This window comes from Malus sylvestris, chromosome 2 (genome assembly GCF_916048215.2).
Source record: "Malus sylvestris chromosome 2, drMalSylv7.2, whole genome shotgun sequence".
Taxonomy (NCBI): Eukaryota; Viridiplantae; Streptophyta; class Magnoliopsida; order Rosales; family Rosaceae; genus Malus; species Malus sylvestris.
The window spans coordinates 29,278,278-29,290,764 of NC_062261.1; the positions used below are offsets into that span (position 1 = coordinate 29,278,278).

At 34.9% G+C, this 12,487-nt stretch overlaps 1 protein-coding gene and 1 pseudogene across 1 annotated transcript; both read right to left on the reverse strand.

Annotated features, from left to right (window-relative positions):
- Positions 1-3,602: 3,602 nt before the first annotated feature.
- Positions 3,603-5,542, reverse strand: LOC126602879 (uncharacterized; annotated as a pseudogene).
- A 3,458-nt stretch (positions 5,543-9,000) lies between these two features.
- On the reverse strand, positions 9,001-11,650 carry LOC126602887 (uncharacterized). The gene is made up of 4 exons (XM_050269719.1): positions 10,389-11,650; positions 9,990-10,298; positions 9,795-9,900; positions 9,001-9,693 (listed from the first exon to the last, which is right to left on the reverse strand). Exons 1-4 carry the CDS (start codon positions 11,648-11,650, stop codon positions 9,001-9,003), a joined length of 2,370 nt encoding a protein of 789 aa, XP_050125676.1.
- Between the last annotated feature and the right edge of the window lie 837 nt (positions 11,651-12,487).

Below are 12,487 nucleotides of genomic sequence, written 5' to 3' on the forward strand. Positions count from 1 at the left end.
AAAAAACAAACAGATTTTGATTCATTGAGAAACAATGAAAACAAGTGGGATTGAAGAAAGAATCAACAGGAAATTTTTAATCATTAAAGGTATATTAATTAGTACTTTTATATAGGGGTGCAACTTGGATTGGGTCAACCCGAACCCGCTCATGTTCAACCCAACTTTAAACCCGAACAAGCGGGTTTTTTAAGTTATAACCTGTCCAAACCCAACCCGATTTCAACCCGTTCATTGATTGGATTGGGTTGGGTTGATCATTTGTGCAACCCAACCCGATTGGGTTGAGCTGTGCAACATGTTTCTCAATGACCCTTGCACCTTCGTGGAGGATTCAATAGTGACTTTTGATGGATTATGATAGAAAAGTGCATGGAGTTGCAGAAAGCAATTGTTTTTCTGGTAGCCACACTTTGATTTTTTTGCAGGAGCTTCGAAGGACAAGACTTGAGTTGGGTACTAGCTTTGTTTTTCTGCCGGAGCTTCGAAAGGCAAGACTTGAGTTGGGTACTAGCTTTGGACAATGAAGTGTTCCTTTTTTTTTCTTTTGGTACTAGCTTTGGTATTTCTTGTATTTTAATCCAAACTTCACATGAACCCGATTAAAACTTAAAAAAGTTGGACAACCCGAAACCAACCCAAGTAAACTCGAACCCGATTAAACCCGAACCCGAATAAACCCGAATAAACCCGATTAAAACCCAACCCGAACCCAAACCCAAATTGTAAAAGTTGGGTTAGGGTTGGATTGACCTTCTAACCCGCCCAACCCACCCGAGTTGCACCCCTACTTTTATATCAACTTTTGGTTATAATTATTATAAATTTTAAACGGTGGCTATCATTCTATATAAGATCAAAATTTTGGCTATTTTTCCAAATTTTCCTTCTTAATTGCGTAGCGAAAACTTACCAAAAATTAGTGGAGATAAAGTATTTATAAGGAGGTGGCTGACCTAGGTGCAGATCGCCCTACACATGGCGGCTTCTCATTGGCCAAAGTGAGTCATCCATAGGATGGATGAGGAAAAATTTATCCAAAAAACATTATGAGATAAAATCTCGAAATGATGTTGGTAGCATCCTTGATTGATTGTGATGAAGATTCCTTATACCATTTCCAAAGAAGATGTCAAATCCTAAGTGGAATGTTATGAAATCAAATTTGAAGGTAGGAATAAACTCCAACTTATATGTCAATCATATGTGGATTAACATATGAGAACATGTGCTGTAAAATAATTTTGTAATCATTTTATTGTGTGCGTCTCATTAGTACACCAATTATAGATCTTGAAAATTTATTTTTATTTATTTAATTATAAAAATAGGTTCTACAAATATCATTTATAACAAAAAAAAAACATATGGGTTGGAGGAAGAGAAAATCTAACATTGCTACGTCAACTATCAAATTAACATTTGACATTTATCTTTTGACATCTCTATTGAAGAGTATTAAAGATAGGATTTGACAATTATTCTTATCTTTAATGTCTTTGACATTTCTTCTTTGCCGCTGGTAGGGAGCTTGGTGGTATCATAGTCTTCTGCTCAAGCCTACAGAGATGTTGGACGTGAGAATATTTATGTGCCCTGCCCATTTATTGAGGCATTCTTGTCTTCTTCAGAAAAAAAAAAAATCCACATGTCATCTTCAAGATTTTTTGTCCTATTTTTTGCTTTGGTGAACTAGGTTATAGTTATAGATGAGATTTTTTTTTTTTGAATGAATAATATTATCTACACTAAGGGGGAGGGAATGAGTTTAGCCTCACAATGAGCTAGCAAGAATCGAACCTAAAACTTCTCGCTTACAAGTGAAGAGATGCTCTGGTGAACTAGGTTATAGATGAGATTTTTTTTTTTTTGAATGAATAATATTATCTACACTAAGGGGGAGGGGATGAGTTTAGCCTCACAATGAGCTAACAAGAATCGAACCTAAAATTTCTCGCTTACAAGTGAAGAGAAATACTATTAGACCGTAGTACTAAGTGGCTACATATGAGATTTTTTTTTAATTTTTATTATATTTTAATAAGGCTTAACAGTGTCAGTGCTTTGTTAAATGCAAGATCATGTGTGGAACAAGAGTAATGCTAAAGAGAATAAATTTTTTAAATCAAATGTGCAAATTAAATGACGTGGTTGTAGATAATTGAATTATTAATTAAATATCGATTAACGTGCTTGTTTCATATTGATGACACATAATTTGGTTTGTAATTTGGTCTTACTAGCATTACTCCTGGAACAAATAGATAGAAGACACGGATGGGGACATGCATTCGGAGACAAGAGACATGCCGCCTTTTGACTTTTTGAGCCGTTGGTTTTCCCAGTAGTAAGAGTAAAATTTCACAAAGTTTGAGTACTATATATAGTCGATACCACCATTCTCAACACCGAAGCTCACTGAAGTACGAGCACCTTGCATATATAGAACATCGAACTAGCTTAGTACAGCTATATTTCGGGTCTGAACTGCCTTTACCAACCTACATCTAAGTTGAAGGTTTGCTAGCTAAGATGTTGAATATGGCGAAAGTAGCAGAGGAACACGCACCACTACAATATATGCTATCACCGTCGGAGCAAAAACCGACGAGAAATCCGATTTCTGTCGCAATTTTGGCAAAAATGCGACATAAAACAATGTAATGTCGCATTTTCAAAGCGACACTATTGCTAGCGTCACGAAAGGGCTTTAGCGTCGGTTTCGTGGCTTAAACCGACACTAAGCAGTGTCGCTCTAAAGCGACACTAAAATTAACGTCGGTTTAAAGCGACGCATACTTACACGTTACGTCGCTTTAAGGCAACGTTCATAAGCAATTTATTGTAAAATATAAATCCTACTGTCGCTTTTAAACGACACTGAAATAATATTAAATCAATTTCATATCCCATAAACCGACGTCAAATAACAATTAAATAAATAAAATATGCAAACGAATAACGGTCTTAACCGACACCACCTTTGTTAATAATAATAAAAAAACCAGACAAACCGCATTCTTCTTCAATTCATTGTAACAGAAAAAAATTATATAATTATATTAATAAATTTCAAGGCCAAAATAAACATTAATGAAAATAATTAAAAAAAAATAGTGCCAAAATACACAAATATTGTGCATACATTAATGAAAATAATTAACAATAAAAATAGTGCCAAAATACACAAATATTGTACATCTAACGTTCGACTTAATATATAAAAACCCATCCGTCATAACAACTACTAAATCAGACATTACAAACATAACATAAAAAAACAAAAAAGATAGAACGATTAAAGTGTCATATTTATCCGACAAGAAAGCGAACCAAATAAACTACGGAACCGAATCTGCGCCTGAACGTGGCACAGATCCTTCTCGTCCTTGAGGTCCTATATTTGATGCCAACATCCTCGACAAGTCCACATCAGATCTAACACCCGCAAGCATTTCAGCAAACCCCCCAGCTGGAAATTCAGGACAAAGAGCAGCCATCTCAGGTCGATATACGGGCACTTGATAAGGCGGCTCCTGCATGTAAGGCATGGGAGGTTGCTGCATGTATGGCATAGGCGGCTGCTGCATGTATGGCGTGGGCTACATAGGCATCGGATACATAGGATACGGAGGTTGCTGATTATAGCCAGCATACTGATATGCAAGGGGCGGCTGACTTTGACCCGACTGTTGAGGAGGAGGAGGCTGACTCTGGCCTGACTGTTGGGTTCCCTGGCTAAACGGTGGTTGTGGTTGTGGTTGTGGCTGAAATCTTTGGAAAAGCCACGCAAACATCTGACTTTGCTTGTTCTCTAGGTCCGAAATCCGTTTATTGTTATTTTCATCCCTCAATTTCAACTCATTATTTTGAGTCATCAGCAATGCCATTGCATTGTTAGATGACCTCTTGGAGGAAATTGATGTAGAAGACGAAGAACATGCATAGGACACCATATCAGGAGTCACCCCATGCCCGTATCCTCTGACTCTATTATACCTCTCAGGACCCATTGTATCAACATACACTTGGGTCCTAAGATCTTCATTATCCTCTTGCCCCGACTGAATCAAAGTTTGCTGACTGCTCTCCATTGTTGCCTAGCATTACAATTTTTAAAAATAAAAATTCAATCGTAAAACAGAAAAATAAGCTATAGATAATAAAAATGAATAACAATGAAATACCAACACAGTAAAATAAATTACCCCTGTACGCTCCGATTCTTCATCAATCCAAGTTTCATTTTTTCGTGTATGACATTCACGAAAAAAGGTTACAGGATCAGCTTCTTTCCCATGCTTCTTCCGCTTTACCAAAAATAAAATTTCACACAAACAATTTTAGGCAAACCTCGTTAAAATTAAAATTTATAACTATAGAATATTTAAAATAACATTTCTTCAAATTGTACAATCCATACATATTCTTGCCGCTTTCTTGCAAAAGATTTTGTACCAGTAGTATGGTTCATTGTTTTCTTTTGCCGATTAATCTTGTTTTTTTCAGCAACCTCCTGAAAATAAAAATAAAAAAATTATTACACAAATTTATAGTTATAACGAAATAAACTACATCGTTTACCTTTGTTTTATCTCCACTCCAGTATGCCAACAAATTACCCCACTAGGTAGGATTCACATCAGGAGGAGGCTGGCGACGCTCCTCTGCAGCTCTGTTCGTATAATACTTTTTTTTTAACTTATTTCTAAACTCCTTATGTGCATGCTCAGCAACCTTAAGCGTCATAAAGCGGATCAAAGGCAATCTTGGTATATCAGCATCTTCAAAAACAATATTTCCCTACATCCATAAAAAAAAAAAAAAAAAAAAAAATCAACCAAGTCAAATATTATAACAATGCTTAATCTTACGCCAAGTCAAATATTATAACAATGCTTAAAAAAATCAACCAAGTCAAATATTATAACAATGCCTAAAAAAAAAAAATACCTATACCTTAATTCTATTCCAGAAAGCTTCCTTATCTACATCCTTAATCTTATGCCAATGCTTCGCCAATGGGAGAATTCTGTGGTCTCTAACCTCCGATGCCACATATTTTGAAAATGCACTAGAGTTATCACTAACGCATTTTCCGGACATATCAAAAGAACAAAGTTGTTTCGTCCATTTGGGAACTGAGGGTCCTCGCCTCCGTTGAGATGTTCCTTGTTCATACAAAAACCATGACTAAAACACACCAAAAAAGTTGGAAACAGATGTAAATTTTCAGTTTATAAGAATAATAGAAGATTAAACACCAAAAAAAAAACGAATCTAATAATAATATAGAAAAATAACCAGCTTCGACCTCCTCCTCTTCCACATGAAGTTCCTCATCACGTTGAGAATCACTACAACTATCCATAGCAAAACCAAAGGAATCACGGAAGAAATGAGGAATACAGAAGATGGAGAAGGAGAGGGAGTGAAATGAGGGAGTGAAGGGAGTGAAATGAGAGAGTGAAATGAGAGAGACGGAAATAGGTCGTAGAAGCTTAAATATGCCAAAAAACTTAGCGTCGAAATATGCAACCATTACGTCGCTTCAAAGCGACACAATCTCTGACACACTTTTGACTAGCGTCGAAATAGGGTAATATGGCGTCGAAATAGAGGACAATTACGTCGGTTTAAACCGACATTCTGCTGACAGACAGTAATTCCAGTGGCCTCGGAATTGGACGTGTGAATGTGACCGAGGCGTCGAAATAGGGGCATATTGCGTCGCTTAAAACCGAAATAATAAGTGGTTGCGTCGAAATAATAAGTAGTTGCGTCGGTTCAAACCGACGCCACTACTTATTATTTCGACGCAACGATTTATTATTTTGATGCTTCGCACGTCCAATCTTCCAATCCATTTCCCCGTGCAAAAAAAAACCGGGAAAATTCCCGCCCAACAAAAAAATAAAAAAGAGTTTAACTAAAAAAAAATGGAAAGGCAGGAGACAAAAAAAAAATAGTTAAACCCAAAATTAAAAAATAAGCAGTTATGTTATTTCATATAATATTTTAATATATAAAATTTAACTTATACATAATACTTAATAAAAACATAAATATAATTTTAGGATCATTTTGATATAGATGCCTTATATTTGAATTTTTTTAATCAAACATATATAATTTTGAAACTTTTGATCAAACATTGTTCGGTTAATTTATAATTAAAATTTTGATTTTTATTGTAAATAATTGATCACCTAGTTCATAAAATAGTATGATAAATATTCTAAAATCACCATAAACATCCAATCTTATCTTATCATTATTCGTTTAAAATGAATTTTTCTTATGCAAATAATTTGTTGTATTAAATTATAAAAACATATAAACATCACATTAACATACAATTATGAAATATAACATGCACAAATATTAAATATAACGTACCAATTTGTATTAATCTGGGTATAACACATAGTGTAAATATTTCAAATTGAAGATCGCATTCATTCACCGTATTCATATAGGGTGAAGGAGTGTACATATAAAAAATCATCAAAATCGGAGTTAAAATAACCGTTAAATCGTGATTTTTCGTTAATAACCGTCGAATAAGTTTTTCCCGTTACTTTGTCTCAGAAAGTTGTTTTTTTGGAATTTTTGGCGTATGCGATCTCGAATTATATACAAACATGTTTGACGGTTCGATCGTTGAAATTAGTTTCGTAGAATTCGTATTCCATCAAAACGATACATCCACTAACACTTAAAGAGTTTATTCATACTTTCATTAAGTATAACACAAGATTTTGTGATATCCACTAGTGTAAATATTTCAAATTGAAGATCGCATTCATTCACCGTATTCATATAGGGTGAAGGAGTGTACATATAAAAAATCATCAAAATCGGAGTTAAAATAACCGTTAAATCGTGATTTTTCGTTAATAACCGTCGGATAAGTTTTTCCGTTACTTTGTCTCAGAAAGTTGTTTTTTTGGAATTTTTGGCGTATGCGATCTCGAATTATATACAAACATGTTTGACGGTTCGATCGTTGAAATTAGTTTCGTAGAATTCGTATTCCATCAAAGCGATACATCCACTAACACTTAAAGAGTTTATTCATACTGTCATTAAGTATAACACAAGATTTTGTGATATCCACTAGTGTAAATATATCAAATTGAAGATCGCATTCATTCACCGTATTTATATAGGGTGAAGGAGTGTACATATAAAAAATCATCAAAATTGGAGTTAAAATAACCGTTAAATCGTGATTTTTCGTTAATAACCGTCGAATAAGTTTTTCCCGTTACTTTGTCTCAGAAAGTTGTTTTTTTGGAATTTTTGGCATATGCGATCTCGAATTATATACAAACATGTTTGACGGTTCGATCATTGAAATTAGTTTCGTAGAATTCGTATTCCATCAAAACGATACATCCACTAACACTTAAAGAGTTTATTCATACTTTCATTAAGTATAACACAAGATTTTGTGATATCCACTAGTGTAAATATTTCAAATTGAAGATCGCATTCATTCACCGTATTCATATAGGGTGAAGGAGTGTACATATAAAAAAAGGAAAACTAATGAAAAGGGCTTGAAAACTTTGAGTTTTAATGATAAGGACAAAATAAAGGGTAAAGTGAATAGTACCAGGATAGACTTTTTTGTGTAAAAATGTGGTTTTTCGTTAAAGTGAACAGTACCGAGTGCTTTTCGTTAAAGTTCCCTATAAAAAATCATCAAAATCGGAGTTAAAATAACCGTTAAATCGTGATTTTTCGTTAATAACCGTCGAATAAGTTTTTCCCGTTACTTTGTCTCAGAAAGTTGTTTTTTTGCAATTTTTGGCGTATGCGATCTCGAATTATATACAAACATGTTTGACGGTTCGATCGTTGAAATTAGTTTCGTAGAATTCGTATTCCATCAAAACGATACATCCACTAACACTTAAAGAGTTTATTCATACTTTCATTAAGTATAACACAAGATTTTGTGATATCCACTAGTGTAAATATATCAAATTGAAGATCGCATTCATTCACCGTATTCATATAGGGTGAAGGAGTGTACATATAAAAAATCATCAAAATCAGAGTTAAAATAACCGTTAAATCGTGATTTTTCGTTAATAACCGTCGAATAAGTTTTTCCCGTTACTTTGTCTCAGAAAGTTGTTTTTTTGGAATTTTTGGCGTATGCGATCTCGAATTATATACAAACATGTTTGACGGTTCGATCGTTGAAATTAGTTTCGTAGAATTCGTATTCCATCAAAACGATACATCCACTAACACTTAAAGAGTTTATTCATACTTTCATTAAGTATAACACAAGATTTTGTGATATCCACTAGTGTAAATATTTCAAATTGAAGATCGATCGTTTTTTAGGGGTATAAAATTGTTAAATAAAAGAATTTAATATATATATATATATATATATATAATTATTATAGTTTTTAGAAGTATAAAATTGTTAAATAAAAAGAAAAATGGTGTAATTAAGAGCTCAAAAAATTTCGTGAACTGTAAATAAGAAAAAATAAACATCCTTTCTTCGCATTAATACAAATAATTCACAACAGGTTTTTATCTTGCGTCGAAATAGACTGACATTGCGTCGAAATAGACTAACATTGCATCGGATTCAACCGACGTAACATGACAGTCTGCGTCGAAATAATCTTTGGTTGCGTCGAAATAAGCTTCATTGCGTTGGTTAAAACCGACGCCAACTGACAGTCTGCGTCGAAATAAGCTTCATTGCGTCGGTTAAAACCGACACTAACTGAATGAAAAAAACCGGGAATAGTGCCGCCCAAAATATTTTAATTAAACCGACGTCGGTTAAAAGCGACAGGAAACAAGCTAAAAAAAAAAAAATTTATAACCCAATATTAAAAAAAAAGGTTTAACTTATATATATAATACTTAATAAAAAAAAACAGAAATATAATTTTGATAATAAGATATCATAACATACGAAATGAAAGTTAGTATAATTAATACATAAAATAATTAACATATTTATTCTCCGTCATCATCTGTTAGCTCATCGTCGACATTGGCATGATTAACGAACTTGGTAGGCAACGCTAATGATTCAAGAAAAGGAGTCTCTTCCACGCCAACCCTTGTATGAAAATTTTCATTATCAAGAATTCGATCATCCAAATTCGGTATGGCATAATCATCAATAGCATCACTATCCTCTAGTACGTCAAACAAATCCCTCGGCTGAGTTCGAACAACTACGTGCCAATCTTTTTCAATTGTGTCCTCCACGTAAAATGCTTGTAATGCTTGTGATGCTAGTATGAAAGGATCCTCTTTAAATCCCAATTGATTGAAATTCACCATAGTAAATCCATATTGATCGGTCTTCATTCCTCGTGGACTTTCACTATTAACCCATTCGCACTTAAATAACATCACAGCTCGACCCCTATCTCCCGCCTCAGTAGGACCACAATATTTAACCTCGAACATATCAACAACTCTGCCATAACAATTCACTTGCCCAATTGCTCCAGGAACATTTGCAGGTACAAAGACACCACAATTTTGATTCTTATGCTTATCATCCACAGATTTTATACGAAATCTAAACCCATGAACAATGTGACTTTTATATCTACTCACAACTCTACTAGGATAATTAGCTAGCCAATGCAAGTCTTCAGATATCAACGTGTCATTAGCATGATAGCTTGAATTCATCTGTAATAAGTATGAAGATAAAAATTGACAGAATAACTATAACATGTTATAATTAAAATGCAAAACAATAAATAAATAATGTGATTGTTATATCAACTCACATGTTGCTTGAACCATTCTGGAAATTCTTTCTTGCTTAGCTCCTTAATTTGGCGCATAGTTAACCTTTCTCGACGATGTATAGTTTTCAAGAATTCCTCATGTTGGCTACACAATTATGTCCAAATTTAGATAATTAATTTTTCAAAGTTAAGAAAATCAATAAAACATTAAAACGTATGATTAAACATTCTTACCTTCTAAATGGGTTCACTTCATCACAATTATTTAGAATGTATCTATGGCACTGATCAAGAGCATTTAGATCGAGCTCCACATGTTCTCCTGAACCCATATAACATCCTTTGGAGTCAAAAATTGATAACCCATCAGACACTCCACGTCCAATACCATCTTCATTTCGGCCTCTACGGGTACGACGAGACTCGACACCTCTAAGATACATGGAACAGAAGGACAAGCACTCATCCACCAAATATGCTTCAGCAATAGAACCTTCAGGACGACCCTTATTACGAACATAGCGCTTCAACGTTTGCAAATACCTATAATTATAAACGAAACACAAACAATTATAATTATAAATTAAAGTTATGACTACAATTGTAAAAAATTTATAAAAAATTATTAATTACCGTTCAATTGGATACATCCATCTATAGGGAACATGCCCTGCAAGAGCTGCTTCATCTGCCAAGTGAACTGGAAGGTGCACCATTATATCAAAAAATGCAGGAGGAAATATTTTTTCAAGTTGACATAATGTCAAGGCAATTCTTGAACTCAGTTCCTTGAATCCTTCCTCAGACTCCTTCTTACTACACAACTGTCTGAAAATTGCACTCAACTCTAATAATACCATAGTAACAGCTTTAGGTAAAACCAGGCGTATTGCAAGCGGGAGTAACTGCTGCATTAAAACATGGCAATCATGACTTTTCAACCCATGTATTTTTCGTTCATTCACGTGCACACATCGTGATAAATTTGATGAATATCCATCGGGGACCCGAATAGTAGACAACACATTGCAAAACACAGTTTTTTCTTCTCTTTTCAACGTGAACAAAGCTGGAGGTAGAAATGTTCTATTTCCTTCTCTACGTGGGTGTTGACTGCGTCTTATGTTCAAGACTTCAAGATCTGCACGTGCAGCCAATCCATCTTTAGACTTTTCTATACCTAGCAATGTTCCCACCACACTGTCACATATATTCTTCTCGATATGCATAACATCAAGATTGTGTCTAATCAACAGACGCCTCCAATAAGGTAGTTCATAAAAAATAGATTTCTTCTTCCACTGACTGTTACCACTTGTACTGCTCGAAGTTCTTTTTCTGCGTTGCCCAACTGAAGCATTTTTCTTTGGTTTTCCAAAAGTAAATCTCAATGTACAAAGTTCTTCGAGACATTGTAAACCAGTCCACTGCCTTGGTGCACTACGATGCTCTCGACGACCATTAAAAGCTGTGGTTTGCCTTCGAAACCTATGATTATCTTCAAGAAGCCGTCGATGTCCCATATAACAAATTTTACGACTGGCCGGCAAGTAAATGGATTCTTTATCATGCATGCAATGTGGACATGCTTTATAGCCATGTGTATTCCATCCTGACAACATTCCATAAGCCGGAAAATCACTTATAATCCATAAGACAGCAGCCTTCATCGTAAAACTTTGGTTGGAATACGCATCATAAGTTGGAGTGCCCACCTCCCACAACTCATTCAACTCGTCAATCAGTTGACGCATGTATACATCAATCTCTTTACCAGGACTGCGCGGTCCTGGTATTAAAAGAGACAACAACAAATTTGGTTGCTTCATACACATCCAAGGCGGCAAATTGTAAACAGAAAGCACCACAGGCCATGTGCTATGATCATTCCTCATTTTTCCAAAAGGATTAAATCCATCACTGGCCAACCCTAATCGAACATTTCAAATTTCTGACGCAAAATCTGGATATAAATTATCCAAATGCTTCCATGCTGGAGAATCTGAAGGATGTCTCATAAACTCATCTTTAGGACATTCAACTGCATGCCACCTCATATGTTCAGCCGTATGCTTCGACATAAAAAATCGTTGCAATCGTGGTTTTAAAGGAAAATACCACATAACCTTAGCTGCGATCTTTTTTCTCAACCTATCCGCTGCGTTGGTAATTTTATATCTTGATTCACCACAAACCGAGCACATGGTCAAATCCGAAGTATCTTTCCAATAGATCATGCAATCATTGGGACATGCTTCAATTTTCACATACGTCAAACCCAAGTCATTTATAAGTTTTTTTGCCTTATAACATGATTCAGGCAAACAATCCCCTTCAGGCAACATTCGTTTAATTAACTCCAGTAAAGTTGTGAAGATGTCGTCTGACATTCCCGCTAAACACTTGATCTGATACAGTCTTACAACTGCTTCTAATTTCTTAAACTCCTTACACCCTGGCCACAAATCTTGATCTGCCTCTTCAAGCAACCTAAAAAAAGTCTCCACCTCTTCTGGACGCCCTTCCCCAATAGACGGTTCAGTAGACGGCCCAACACCTTCTTCTGTTAATGGTTGGACAAATACATCATTAAGAAAGTCATGCATGCCAATCACCTCATCTCCTGTTTCTTCTTCTCCAATTGCCACATTTTGCTCTCCAATGTTTTGCTCGCCATGATGTCGCCAGCAAGCATTTTTATAATCTTTATCCATATCATACAATATGAGATG

Excerpts from the sequence above, each read along its gene's own strand:
- LOC126602887 (XM_050269719.1), bottom strand. The coding sequence starts at position 11,650 with ATGAGGAATGATCATAGCACATGGCCTGTGGTGCTTTCTGTTTACAAT. Across the intron at positions 10,299-10,388 it reads TGGATGTATCCAATTGAACG|GTATTTGCAAACGTTGAAGC; the intron begins GTAATTAATAAT and ends TTATAATTATAG. Across the intron at positions 9,694-9,794 it reads CAGAATGGTTCAAGCAACAT|ATGAATTCAAGCTATCATGC; the intron begins GTGAGTTGATAT and ends TACTTATTACAG.